This window comes from Chenopodium quinoa, unplaced genomic scaffold (genome assembly GCF_001683475.1).
Source record: "Chenopodium quinoa cultivar QQ74 unplaced genomic scaffold, ASM168347v1, whole genome shotgun sequence".
Classification (NCBI taxonomy): domain Eukaryota; kingdom Viridiplantae; phylum Streptophyta; class Magnoliopsida; order Caryophyllales; family Amaranthaceae; genus Chenopodium; species Chenopodium quinoa.
In genome coordinates this window covers 2,634,603-2,650,364 of record NW_018745617.1, presented here as the reverse complement: position 1 = coordinate 2,650,364, position 15,762 = coordinate 2,634,603, and the positions used below count along the sequence as shown (strand labels likewise).

At 31.3% G+C, this 15,762-nt stretch overlaps 1 protein-coding gene across 1 annotated transcript; it reads right to left on the bottom strand.

The window, feature by feature from the left end:
* Window positions 1-318: 318 nt before the first annotated feature.
* LOC110716732 (beta-xylosidase/alpha-L-arabinofuranosidase 2-like) lies at window positions 319-8,613 on the bottom strand. The gene is made up of 7 exons (XM_021895364.1): window positions 8,005-8,613; window positions 3,651-3,938; window positions 2,516-2,685; window positions 2,333-2,430; window positions 1,897-2,247; window positions 1,314-1,724; window positions 319-1,224 (listed from the first exon to the last, which is right to left on the bottom strand). The coding sequence occupies exons 1-7, from the start codon at window positions 8,455-8,457 to the stop codon at window positions 653-655; spliced, it is 2,343 nt and encodes a 780-aa protein (XP_021751056.1). The 5' UTR covers window positions 8,458-8,613; the 3' UTR covers window positions 319-652.
* Window positions 8,614-15,762: the final 7,149 nt, after the last annotated feature.

Sequence of the window (15,762 nt, the reverse complement as noted above, 5' to 3'; positions counted from 1 at the left end):
GTTAACTGTTTTGGTTTGTAAGTGTTAATTTGTCCCGTTATAAGAAGTCTATTGTCAATTAGCTTATGTAATGATATACTGGGTCATATTTGGTTGATGAGTTAACTGTTTTGGTTTGTAAGCATTAATTTGTCCCGTTATAACTAGTCTATTGTCAATTAGCTTATGTAATGATATACTGGGTCATATTTGGTTGATGAGTTAACTGTTTTGGTTTGTAAGCATTAATTTGTCCTGTTATAACTAGTCTATTGTCAATTAGCTTATGTAATGATAAATTAATCAATGTTGGGCACATTAAGGTTTTGGGTGCATGACTTGACAAAATATTTCTAAAGATTTTTTTGCTAATGAAGAAGTTGACAAGTAAATGAAACCATATAATATCAATGTAGAACTCGTTCGACTTTACGTAGAACTGACCATTGATCAATGGAATCAATGGGAGGAATCTTACGACTCCCCCAATTTAATTGAAAACCAATCTCCTAGGCCTACAAAGTACAAAGCACTCTCGATTACTTTCTGTATTCTTTCTATTTTTTGTGTTTTCTTGTTTTTTATTCTGTTATTCAACAACTCTCCTTGTTTCCTTTGTTTTCTAAAACAATCACCAGCAGTTTCACTTGTAGAGAAAACCTAAGCTAGCTTATTAGATCCTGACATTGAATGAGTATTTCAAGTCACCAATGTGGAGTTGATGAACTCCCAAAGCAACCTTGCGGTTGCCTGCCTCATCAACCACACTCAGATGTTTGCAGGCGTCCACCTTAAACACGACCAGTCTTTCTGTCTTCCCATGCAAGAACACTTTCTTGAACCCAAGCAAGTGCTTCCGAGGGGAATTGTGAACAGATGGGGGGGATGAGAAGAGAAAAACTGTGTGCCTTCCTCCCATAGTCCCGTTATTCCTGACTGTCAGGTGGACATCAAATCCTAAGTTCTGACAATGCTCTCCAACAGCATCCACTGACTTGCAGGTTGAAGATCGGCATTCATGTTCTTCCTGCAAGGGGATTGAGACTTCTGTGGGTGCCTTAGCAAGGTGGTGGGTGAAGTCGGAGTAACTTAAGCCATCACCAAAATTGTAGACAGTTTCTCCTGTGTAGAATCTGTAGCTTCTTCCAGGGTACCCTGTTGCGGGGTCTGGTCTCATGTTCATGTTGGTCATTGGTACTTTGTCTGTGTAGGATTGTGGATACCATGTCAAGGGAAGTCTTCCACCTGCAGAGACAATTTCTTTAGTAAGCCTAAATCTCTTTCTAAATGTTCATGTTTTTGGTAACTGTTCGAATTCTAATGAGGAGACTTACATGGATTATAAGCACCAAAAATGATATCTGCAATAGCAGCACCACCAGCTTCACCAGGATAACCTACCCACAATATGCTCTTGATTTTGTCATCGTTCTTGGCAAAGGTAACATCCATACCACCACCAGACATTATGACCAGAATCACAGGTCCCTTGGAAACCTTTGCTACTTCTGAGATCAGTAGAGGTTGCTGCCCTGGAAGGATTATATCGACTCTGTCTCGACTCTCTGCTTCAATGGATTGATCGGCACCCACAATTAGAATGGTAGCATCTGCGGTTGCTGCAATCTGTTTCGCTTCATCAACTTGAGCTGTGGCACATGCTACATTGGAGCAGCCGGCTTGGAAAGTTGTTGAAGTATATGCAGCGAGGCCTTGCAGGGGGGTTATGTACTTGCATGGAGTACCTATGACAAGGAAATTAATAGGATCATAAGTCTAAATAAATTGACATACCCAAATTCGATCCAATCTGAAATAAATATTGACTAAAATATATCCAGTTTTCCTAATGAACTGATTTTTTTTAGAAAATGTTCCAATTAACTAGATAGTGACTGTGATATGGTGCAGAATTACCTTCATAGTTCCCAATCATTGTCTTAGTAACATTGGCATTAGGTCCAATGACAGCAACTGTCTTGATGTTGGTAGCAGAAAATGGCAAAGTTTTTGCAGTGTTCTGTAGGAGCACAATGCCTTGTCTTGCAGCATCAAGAGCTAGCTCTTGGTTTGCTGGGGTGCACACATCTTTAGGACCAAGATTTCCATAAGGTTTCTTACTAGGGTTCCCATCGAAGAAGCCGAGCCTCATTAATGTTGCGAAGTTGTATGAGATTGCTTTATCGATGTCTGATTCCTTTATAAGTCCTTTATCTACTGCACCCTGAGTGTGCTGGGAAAGGAAGTATCCGCAATCAAGGTTCACCCCTGTTCAGAGTTTCTTAGTTAGCGATCTTCTTAGAAGTCACCTTTAACCAAAAATTAAGCTTTCGAGTAACAAAAAAAACTTCACCTGCTAATATGGACTGAGCCACAGCTTCTTCTGGGGTTTTAGTGTAGTGTTGAGATTTGAACAACACATCTATTGAGTCACAATCTGTAACAATGTAGCTGCAGAATCCATGACCAAAGTTTGAGTGTGGCTATGTCGAATTACATATGTAAAATTTTCGAGTTTAAGAGATAAGTAAGCTACCCGTTTAATTTCCAGTCTCCTCTGATAACTCCAGAAAGAAGGTCTGGATCAGCACAAGTTGGCTTGCCATTAACTTTGTTGTAGGAGCACATAACACTAGCAACATTCCCATCAACAACACAACTCTTAAAAGGAGGTTGAAATGTGTCATCCAAATCTTGTTGTGACACCTATGATACATTCATGTTAGTATAATCAAATAGTTAATTGGATGGAATATATTGAGGATTAAGCTTTTACTCCAAACTTCTTCGCCTTTTGTATTACTCAGGGAGAGTAGGGATGTGATAGATTTTCACAACTTATTAGTTGTCTAACTGTTAAACGGTTAATTTGACTTGGATTCTTTTGAATGATATATTTCATGAATCAATTCATTACAAAATACAAAGTTATTTTCTAGCTATTTACTTATCGCTTCCCTACACGAGTAGTCAATTAAAAATCCTTATTGCTTGTAAATAGATCCAGTTTTGAGCATTGGCAAGAAAACATGCATCATGTGGCAAATCATAATTTTTTTTCTTCACAAAATTGGTACTGAGTAATTAATGGTAAATTGGTAACTAAATTTTGTACATAATGGTAATAACTCTTGACTTTTGAAATTTAGCATTATCTAATCTTATGTGAGTCAAACGAAGTAGATATTCAAACTGTATACTCATTTTTTCCTCATGCATTAAAACCTCCCTTTTCATGTTTTGGATGCATTTACATCAATCCACCTAAATTATGGGCATTATTATTGCACCTTAAGACATTACTTTAATAATTTCCAATATTCACCCTAATAAATAAAGTAAATATTGTTGAACCCATTAATATTCAACCTACTTAAGTTGCAAATATAGTTGAACTTCCAAAAACAACAGTAATGCAAGAAAAATGTTCCTCCTATCGTTTTAAAAAATCCATTCTGTTTTGAGACAATCATTGTCCAAATAGGAAGAACTTTTACAGACAGCAACTAAAATATGTAATTAAGATATATATTAGATGAAAAATTACTCTATTCATCTTTAAAAAAATCCATCATATATTAAGACAATCACTGTCCAAACAGGAAGAACTTTTATCGACGACAGCTGAAATACGTAATTAAGATAAAATTAAAGTTAAATAAAAAATTTACCACGGCGTTGAAGGTATAGCGATCGACACCTTTCCAATTATCAACATCATAGGCAGTGTAATGCTTACAACAAGCAGCAACCTTAAGCTTGTTAGGATCAGGATCATCAGATTGTTGTAAACCTCTAACATAATTAGAACCATATTTACTAGCAAGAAGTGGGTCCTCTCCTGGAGTTTCTTGGCCTCTTCCCCATCTTGGGTCCCTAAAAATGTTCACATTTGGAGACCAATATGTCAATCCTGCTAACCCTACATTGTACATTGCCCTTGCTTCACTTGATACTACCTGCATTATACATTTATTGGATTTTTATGTCAACTAGTATTTCCTTTGTTTTGTTTCAAATTAAAGTCGAGAAACATTTTCTTAAAGTTGCTCATCTTTTTATGGTAGTAAATGGAATAATAGTACTACACTAATACTACTAGTACTACTACTAGTGTAGTTTAGCCTTTTGGTGTCAAATAATTGGTGGAAGATAGTACAAGAACATATAGTCTATATTGGTAACATAGTATCAAGTGGTATGTGGTACGGAGTAGTTAATTGGTAAATAACTAAATATTTATCTCGTGAATTAGTAAACATGCGTCGTCTCTTTAGGGGTGAGGCTTTTTTTTTTTTTTTTTTTTTTTTTTTTTTTTTTTAAATATTATTATTTTCATATTCACTCTCCTTTCGTGACATTATCCTATATCAAGTTTAAATAGGAATATTCGTCTATTAACAAAAGTAAATTAACAGGACACAATATATGCTCAATAGTATTATAGGATTTCTTGTGAATAACGTGGTATGAGTAAAAGTATTTTGATTGTCAATTCTAATATAAATTGAAATATTGTGAGAGATGATGATTTATATGGCCGCATTATGTAAAACCATATCACATACGAAGTACATGATACATAGAGTAATATTTTAATTTTCTATATTATTATAATTATATATTATACATAGTATACAATAATGTACCCATTTTTCAAAAAAATGGTGGTATGGCAATGGATAATGCTTAGCATTTAAGTGATTAAGACATGTTATTATTCTCGTCTTATCTTATTTTGATAAAGTATTTATTCTTGAATTAAAAGGATGTGGGGTTTATTAAAGCTTTGTCATTTCAATTAACTTAATTTTGACTAATCATAGTTATCATTTTTTTTTTCAAAATTAGTTTAAAATTACATATCAAAATTAATTTTCAAAACTACTACCAAGTATTAGAGATTGTAAATGAGTTGCACACCTCACATTCATTCATAGATAAATTTCTTCACTCTTTTTTTTTTTTTGGTTATTTTTAAATTTTTTTTTTACTAACAATGTCGATATTAATTTAAAAAGGATTCTAATAAAAATAATTTAAGGGTTGAAACAATGAGTCAAAGACAAAGCCAAGAAATGAGAATCTTTAAAGATTCAAATTCAATGAATGGCACTATGTGTGTAATATGAGGATTAACAAAGCCCATGATGAAAAGAGTAAAAGCACAACTATGATTAGGTTTACTTTCTTAGATACCAAGATTTCAGTAAGTCTTACACGTACTTCAGCAGATAATGGAATAATGTGTCGGCTTACCAATTACCATTATTTTAGATATTTATTATATTCTTAAATTTACATGTATTGGTGCAAAGTTCTCTTTCTTTTGGTGATGAATTACATAAATAAAATTATTTTTGGCCAAATATAATGAATAAATATAAGCAAGCGGGATACATCTCAATTTATAAATTTATTCTGTATAATTTAATATTTTCATAAATTTCACTGATACATGAAGATATTAAGGCCCTGTTTGGTTTGATGTAAAAGGTTTTCATGGAAAATGAATTTTCCATTTTTTCCCATTTTCATTTGTTTGGTTTGTTAAGGAGTGGAAAACAATTTTTCAAGGGTGGAAAATTCCCTCTTTAATGATGGAAAACATTTTCCTTCCAAAAACAAGGGAAGCCACATTTTCCTCTCTCTTCCTTACCTCTTTTTTTACTTCCCTCTCATTCATCCCTACATTTTCACTCTTATTTTTTATTTTTCTTGGACTTTTCTTGTATGCAACCAAACAATGGAAAACTAATTTGCAATTGTGTTTTTCCTTGAAAATATGTTTTCCATGAAAACTAATTTTCCATTGAAAATGTTTTGCATTAAACCAAACGGGGCCTAAAGGTAAAAAAATATGCATTGAAAACATAGTTGAGTGAGCTGAGGTCTAAAAATGGATGAAGTACACTATCTATTCTTCATATGAAGCATCTTTAAAATGCTAAAAAAATTAGTAATTAACAAACAATTAGCATATTTTCAAATTACTTTATGTAAAGTGGGAAAGAAACTCTATATCGAAAGCATAAGATCACTAACTTTTCTATTTTTCAAAAGTAGAGAATTATAAATTAATAGACAATAATACAAGTAATTAAAGTTTGATCACGACCTTTAAACGTACATTATTATTCTCATATATAGCTTCGTAAGTTCGTATGTTGTCTTGGTGTACACTATATTAAATTATTAATCAATGAAGTAGTAGTTTCATTTTAAACCGTGTTAGTACTAATAACAAGGTATTATTTTTCAAAACGCAAAGAATAGTAGCTAAGCTATACTGATAAAATTATTAGTTAAGGTTGGAATTTTGTGTACGAGTTAGTTGTACTAATGCATGCACATGTTAACTCTCAACAAATAGTTTTGTTCATTTGCTTAATTTCATGGAATCCTTAGAAAATCTTCCTACATTATGATTGCTAGCAGTGTACCAATAATACTTAACTACTACGCATGACCTAAATCATTCTTTCTCATTTTTCCACCAACTCTTAACTCTTCTACCATCCAACTCACAAAAAAAAAAAAAAAAAAAAAAAAAAAAAAAAAAAAAAAAAAAAAATTATTTACATTTTATACTTGCTCCATTTTTAAAAGTTCAATAGGTTTTTCATTTTGAGGTATGTTTCATCAAATTTGACCTCACGGTATATTAAAAACTTCACTTTTTATTACGGAGTACTTTGCATGTTAAGTTTATCTTACAGTATTTACACCTTTTCACTTACTCGATCTGTATGTATTATTTTATTTTTGAAATTAACTATTTGTTCTTTTATTATACACCATCTCTATTTTACTTTGCACATTATTTCTTATTACATTTATTCAATTTTTTGTTAATATATTCTGGAAATATTAATATACAGTATACACTAATGAGTCTACCTTTTGAAAATATATAGAGGGAATATTTTTAGTATTTCAAAAGAATTTTCCAAATACCAAAATCACTTACAAAATTAGTAGAGTGGTACTCATATTTCAACATGGAGGACCACAGATTACATACAGTTATATCTACTTTTCTGCCAAAGGAGATTTATTTATTAATAAGGCAATCTTGTTTGTTTATTTATATTAAAGTATTTGTTTGAATATCAAAGTATTTGTTTAAAGTATAAATTAAAAGTGAAAATAGCTAAGACAAAGACAGAAAACTACAGGTGTTGTCCAATATTTATTCAAGTTGCTTGCAATAGTGATATTCACGGATTCACAATTGAGATTTATGAGGATACATGTTTAAATTGTAGATTTTGTTGTTATGTTGTAATTTTACTGTAAATAGTATTTCTATTCTGTTTATTTTTTTAAGAAAAAGTTCAGGCTATTAAAAACGACTACAATGCAAAAGATTGAGAGATAAAATGTCTTTTTCTTTCGTCTAACACAAAAATTGATGCAATTATGCAAACACGATTTTGCACGAAATCCAAGCCACCTATAATTTGTATCTAGATAGGGTTATTTTGTATTATATTCACCGACTTAAATCACGTAAAATCTTGTATGAAACAATTTCAACACTTATTATAACGCCGAGAGTACATCTTTATATGTGTATATATTTTAATATATACATAATGATATATAGATATAAGAATAACAATTAACGTCTCAAAATGTGGCCGTAGAGCAAATCATAAATCTATAATTTTTTTTCAACCAAAAGGTGCACACCCGTTATTTTCACACAGTTGTGTATACGTAAATGACAGAAAATTCCAACCATATTAAAAGTCCATCAAATACCATATAGAAAAATATCAAAATCTAATCTCATATCATAAAAAGTAGCCTCATATTTACCACGTAACTGTCTTTTCTACAACCTATATGGAAATATGAGGGGCAAAAAAGATGATCTTACATCACCATGTAATTTAGCAAGTTAAGTCATATGTAATGTGCTACATAATACTCATAACAAGGTTCTCTTTCGCTTAATTTAGTTGTCACATTATAAATTCAAATTACAGTACGTGTAGTAACCATAACAGAAACACGTACCTTTCCTATGGCTTCAAAGAGTGAAGTATTGAAAGATGCAGCAGTTGTAATAACTTGAGGGAAACTAGTAGCACCAGGAACAACACTAGAGAACCGAGTTCCGGGACCGGTGTAAGAGACACCATGTAAAGCCTCAGACCACCATTCATACTTAGGTATGCCAAGTCTACTTACACTAGCTGCACCACTAATCAAGTAACCGATTTTCTCCGGTAGCGTTAACCGGCCAACCAAGTCAGCCACCCTAGCCTCTAGAGTCTTAGACGTGTCGCAAAAGCCAAAACTCGATAACGAGGCATTGCCCGTATCGCAGGCGAAAGGGGGTGATTGCCCTAGTGCTTTGGTAGGGAGGGACAAAGAATACAATGTGATGAAAAGAATGGTGTAAAAAAAACAGGGGAGAAAAACAGGGGAAACAGAGCAATTTTGTGTTCTGTTTTTTAGAGAGGCCATTTTTAAGGCCTAAAGAATTATGTAATGTATGTAAGAAAAAAATAATTGGGTGGTTTAGGATGGATTTGTGACTTATATTGGTGCTTGTTAGTTATATTTATAGAGGATAGTTGGCTGTTGTTATAGTGATTTTTGTTTTGTTTTGTTTTTTTATTTTATTTTATTTTAGGTGGATAAGGTAAGGAATTAGTGTGATGTTTAAGAGTGGGGCCAAAATAATACATCCTTTAAAACATAAGAATATATTGATGTTTATATATTTAGAGTTGATTAAATTAAGAGAATGACATTTATTAGTGTTCACTGTTTTATGAAAAAATGTACGTAGTATAATCATATACTTTTTTCCATTTTTTGAGTCATATTTGTCAATGCATATGTGAAATGGTTTTGATGCTTTAACCATATGAAAATGTATGGATAGTTCTTTACCAAAACATTTTAATTTTGCTTCATCTATTAAGATGTCATAGACACTTCATCTTTACAAAGACATGACCTACTTATATAGTGAAATTAATACAAGTAGAAGATTTTGAAGATTTTCATTAATTAGTCTCACATTGTCTATTTTGGGGAAAATTTTGAAGGTTTGATGGAAGCAAAAAACTTTTGTATTTTAAACCATTACAATTTAACTATCATATTTGCTAAATGTATAACTGTACAAGTCATACCTAAGACTATTGTATCTTTAATTTTCTACGAGTATACGTAAAAACGATTATTGAATGTATGCAATTAGATTATTCCAACCACGTATCACAAATTAACATTTGTTGTTACTAAGATGTGTCAAAAATAGCATGTAATTGAATATAATGTCGAATTGAACTATCGCAGTTACAGAAATAGATTTAGTATTTTGATGTGAATCCCAATACCTATAAAACAAAGAAAGAGATTTAGTGTAATAATAACTATTTTGAGAGAGGGTATTGTGCAACTAACATAGTTACTGATTAGACTTCCCTTGGAGCATAACTAATTTCTTTATATAGAAGCATTTAAGTGAGTAAATTTTACCCATCATTCTCTCTGCCTAAGGAAAATGAAATAAGATGAAATGATATTTTCATGTGGTACGGTGGTTACAAATATAGCATTGAATAGGAATGGCTACTTCAATTCAAACCTACATATCCGTCTTTTGAATAGAAAACTTTCACTCATATGATAAGTATCTTTAAAAAATATACTATTTTAGTCGCAAATTTTATTCATCATTTTATTGGGCATGCAAGTTATAATATTGTTTTGATTCGGGTTATTGATCTATCTTTATCGTTATTATAGGTAGGGGGATGGAGGAGGGGGAAGTCAAAGTATGTAAAAAAATTGTGTTTAAATTAGTATAAAATGTGATTTAGTGTGTATTTGACTTAATTAGTCATCTAAACTCACCAAATTCAATCAAATCCATAACATTTCCTTATTTTAGAAGCATGACTTGTGTCAGCCAAGTAGTTAGATTAGTTGATTACTAACAAACCAACTATTTACATTATATGTTGTATCCTAGTATAGTCCATTAAGGCATTTACCAGAATCAGGATGTTCATAGTGTCTTTAATAATAAAAGGAGGGAATAGTATCTTGAACTCAGGCACCTTACTCATTTTTAAAAAGTGATTGATGCATAATATACGTAAAATCTAAAGCACAAATCAATTAGATACATTAATTATTGACGGATGATTTTTTATGCTTTCCTTATACGTAAAATAATAATTTTGGTAATGACAAGAGATGTCCTTGCTTTAATATATCAAAATTATTTTTTTATTATACAAAATTCGGAGTATTATTGATCTCAAAGAGTTACTTGTACTTATTACTCTAATTTATACTACAATGTAATAGTTTTACATTATAATTTTGACACAAAAACAAAATTAAGTTTAATCATCTTTGATATTTTATAAGTAAAATAACAGTAATACATGATATCAAATTGAGTTTTAATTTTTTCAATACAATTTTCAATATATTATTAAAAAACCATTTTTTAAAATTTTATTTTATATTAACATAAAAACAATATGTAGTGATTGTCAAAGCTAAGCATTATCAAACCTTAAGAAGATACAAGTATAAACAAAATGGTAGCTAGCCATTTTCTTAAAAACAGAAAAAATAAAATAAAAAATGGTATCTATTATTGAAAATCGAAGGAATTTGTTGATGAACTTCCCAACTTATTTACTAATCGACACGATTGAAGAAAAAAGATCTTTGAAGGAGACAATTCTAGAACATTGCCAAAATTTACCATGATGTATTTTCCTAGGTAAAGATTGAAAATGAAGTGGATTTAAAGCATTATTCTGCCACCTTTGTTACTGATTGTCAACTCCAAAACTTTTCCAATACTCTTATGTTGGAATCAAATCTTTTTTTACGTAGATGGTATCCTTTTAAACTTTACTCAACTTTAGTAAACGGACATCTAAAGAACCACAAAAATTTCAAGGGCTAGAAGAATACTATTTATACAGTTGTGGAGTCGGATATATTGTTATATTGATTTAAATATATACTCCTTATTTAGTTTATTCATTTTTTAAAATTGTTAAAGTGATAAATTGTAATTTTACATAAAGAAAAATGATTTTATCAGAAGATAATTAAAAATGTTAATGTTATAAGACGTACACCGACAATCGTAAAGCTCAAATATTAAAAAATAATGAAGCTTGCTAGTATAGAGTAATACTTTGTGTTACTTTAATATAATAACAGATAAATACAGTTAAAGTACTTGTCAAAAAAAAAGTCAAAGTTAGTCAAATGAATAACGCAAAAGTCAAATGGTGAAATGATAACTATTTTTTAAAATTAATGTAATATACTATGTATGTCTTAATAGGGGAAAATAATAAAATTTAAATAATAAATAGAGAAAAATATCTAATTGTGTGACTTCTGTCAGTCATTGTGAAACAAAGGATCTTATGAAAAAATTATTTCTATTCATTCACTTACCTAATCTCACTTATCTTATTTGGACCATCTAAAGTTATTAAACCTTATTAAACTTATTTTAGTTAGTTGTACGTAATTTTAACTTGGGTAACCCTTGTCAGGATTTTTCCTACACTTATCTTATTTAAATTGTTGTGTGATGAAAAGGAAGAATTCTTTTTGAGCGGTCTTACCTTGTTTAATACATCAATTAGAACAATAGTCAAAGAATGTTGTTGCCTGGTTGGCTATTAACTCAATTGTACGTTAGGAAGTAGCAACTTTCTATTTATGACTTTTAATATAAACATCTATATTAGCTAGATAATACTTTATTGGTTCCATGAAAATAAATGCCATAAGACTTTTTTCTTTTTTTTTTTTTTTGTTATAAATAACAAACAATACATTGTATTTAACTTCTATTCAAAAAAAAAAAAAAAAACTTCTATGGTTAAACCATATCAAATTTCAATACCCTACTCCCATGATTATCTGGCAATTACCTTTTTATAATTGAAATCTAATGCCATTAACCCAAATTTAGCATTATGGTAAAAACAATACACATTATAGTAGCCCCTGAAAAAAATAAAAAGAGTAATGTTTCTATTATTGATTGTCATTTGGCTAAATTTGGAAAATAGTGAAAATTTTGTGTGATAATTATCTATTTATCACATATACTTTAGACTTTGCTGGCTAGAAAAAAAAGGTGCAGCACTGTGGTAATACCACTGCGGTATTAATGACCTACACAAGTGGTTTTTGTTTTTACATTGACTCAAAATTGTGAAATGGTCACGGAGTTGCTCTCCGTGTTTTTATAATTACAATATTTGAATTTCCATAAAAAAAAAAATCACAACATTTGAATGAAATTTAACACTCGTCAATACATATATTTTATAACAATAACTTCTCTAAAAATCTTCTACTAAATATTAAAACTGTCACTCCTCTATTCCATATATTGCTTATTTTTATTTTCATGGTCATAATTAAAAAAAAAAAAAATTGACCAAAAAATCTCATTATTATGGACAAAATACATTGTCATGTGAGATATTTAATTCATCTCAATAAATATATATATATATATATATATATAATAATAATAATAATAATAATAATAATAATAATAATAATAATAATAATAATAATTATTATTATTATTATTATTATTATTAATACGAAATTACATACAAATTCTAATGGTCAAAGTCATCTTTATAGATTGTGTTAAATAAAGTAGGTATTATTTCATGGGATGGTTGGAGTATTATTTTCTTTGAAAACATAACTAACCAAATCACACATCATTAATTTTCTATTATATAAATTTTTGTGTGTTTGAGTAGCATAACAACAAAATGTTGCAATTTTTACTCCATTAGAAATAACAAGTGGATTGGACCTAATAAATCTAATAATAATATAGGGTACCAAGTAGTAATCGGTGTAGTTGAAAGAGGTTTCATCTTATGACTTTGAACTGTTTAAAGTAGCTTAGTCACAAGCTCATCAATCCTTACCACTGCAATTCTGTTAAATGACTAACCTAGTTAAATCTCTGAGTCAACGGAGTCAGACAACCTCCACTATTCATTACCTCTTTCGCAAACACAAAGATCACATCAGATCAGACACGAGAATAATAAAAAATAGAGATAAAATCATGCAATAGAAAAAGTGACATTTGTAAGTATGCGTTAGGAATATTCAAATTATTCATAACACCAATAGAGAAATTGTTTTGTAGTAGCCCGTGATAAAATGGTGAAGAGAGGCCAAAATGTCATTTAAGAGGTCAAGTACAAAGTTTATGTATGTGGCTACAAAACTGTTAAATATAAACTTAAATCTTACATATATACATTTTAAAATTTTGCTAATTATTATTGGGCAAACATTAAAGGACTAAAAGTAGAAATTTATAAGAGTCCGTGAAGAACTGTAAAATGGTGTTTTTTAATGGAAATAAGTTGGTAAATGCATGCTATTTTTTTGGTATTTTTGGTGGATGCCAGCAAAAGAGAAGAGTGAGTGTTGAATTTGCAGAAGGGAAGGCAATTTGCAATATGGTTGGTCTCACGTGAAATTTTTGTGGCGGTGCATCCGGTGCTGCTTTTTTTTTTTTTTTGCTATTGCTGTCAAATTGTCAATTGTGCATGTATTGATATCCATTTCTTATGAATCAATAGTAATATTACACTTTTTTTTCCTTCCTATTAGGTTATAGGTTTGTTGCATATTGGAAACAAGAGTACTAGGACAGAAATGGTGAGTTGTAACTTGTGAGAGGGGGTGTTTTGGGGATGGCACTGGCAATCCCTTCTTTGACCTGAACCCGATCCGAAGTTATTAAGAAAAATTTAGATTTAATCCGAAACGAATCCGAATAATCTGAATTCAACTTAATTTGACCCAAATTTCATATTTCATAATAATATTAAATTTTACACTATTTTTGATAGTTTTTATGCATAATTTGAAATCGACTTGAAATTCGGCATGATCCTAAGAATGCATGCCGTTTTGATGATCAAATTATATTTAACCTTTGTAGAGAAAGAAAGTAGAGAAGTACAGAAAATAATAATAATAAAAAAATAACCTCAATTATTAAGGTTAATTTACGATAAAATCAGTCCATGAGAAAGATTTGTTTGTCAATCAATTATTTCACTAGTAGTTAGTAAAATCTGGCCTAGTCCAAATCCTAGGTGTCATTTCTCTTCTCTATCTTTTCTCCCTTTTGGGTTCATCAAAATTAGTACTAGTATGTTTTAAAACAATGGCGGATCAAGGATTTATGAGTTGGTGAGTTACCATTAGTTATTGATCACTTGTGAAAGTACAATAATTTTTTTTTCTTAAATCTAGTTCATAATTAATTTAAATTCATAAATTATATTATAACCAAATTAATATCAATCTAAAAATAGAACACAAAAATATATACTGCTACATAACCAAATAGTAAGTAAAAAATTTCATCCTAGAAGCCGAAATTACTACAAATAACTTATTACAAACAAAAGGTACTAAAACACTAAACATTAATTTTATGATTTTTGTAAGCTTAATTTAGAAGCTTTGGGAAAAATTTTAAATTTTAGTTATGCATATATTATACATAAATAGAAGGGAAAAAAATATAAATATATATAGAAGTACTTAAGAGACCAATTATTTGATATAACTAGTCTCTTTAATATAAACAATCAAAGAGACCAATTATCTATAATAACAAGTCTCTTTGATATCTTAATTTTTTTTTAAAAAAAATAAACTTCATTTTTTTTTTTCTTGTTGTTTAGGGTAAAAATTACCCTAGATAGCTGTCCCAATAAGAGAGGGCCACGTGTCAAGATCAGACTGACCCAAGTGGCCCCCTAGCCATTTGACACGTGGCTCCTCAGATATATTCTGAAATGGCGGCCTTCAAGGGCCCAAATCCCAAGAGAACGTCGTAATTCGGTGCAGCCCACCACAATCTAGGTCAAGTGACCTAGATAGGGGCACATTCTCCAATGACCCTATAAATAGGGAGATATTTCCCCATTTTGGGGACACACTCAATCATTTATTACACCTACTTTCTCTCTCATCAGAGAATCACCTGAGCTTGGAATCCAAGCAGATCCCCACCTAAATTTCCGCACTCTTTATTCTCTTTCAAGTTACTAACTTAATTTTCGGAGGCGGAGTTCCAACCACCCGGAGTCTCCGTTGTTTTGCAGGTACAACTCAACTGGACCAATCTTTGTGACGTAACTCTCCCGAGGGACAAAAACACCCAAAACATTTGGCGCCGTCTGTGGGGAGAGTACCTCAAGGATGGTTCAAGAGTCTGTACCACCTCCTAAGCGTCCGGGCGACGACCCGGAAGTTTTCACTGACCAAGAGGATGAAGATCCTTAGGTTGAAACTTATATAGCCGATGATGGCTCCAGCCAGGCGGTTACACAACGACCCCCTGGGTAGCCGGAAGGGGAAACCCATACGGCAAGCGGATCAGCTCCCGTCACACAAGACAAACTCATGAAGTTCATGAGAAGTTTCAAGGGTGAAATTAAAGATCTGATCACGAAGAGCCAGGCTGGCCCAAGCAGGGGTCAGTCGGCAAAAAAAAAAACTCATCTTGAGAAGGGGAAGTCAATCAGAGATCGGCAGCCAACTCCTCATCCAAAGGGGAAGGCATCCGGGACCATTGATTGGTCCAAAATTCTTCTGCCCAAGAGGAATGTCAACAATCCCCGCCGGACTCAACAGCCGGCGGGAAGCAAAAAATCAACTCTTGACGCCCGGGAGATCATCACCCGCAAGAGAAATAAG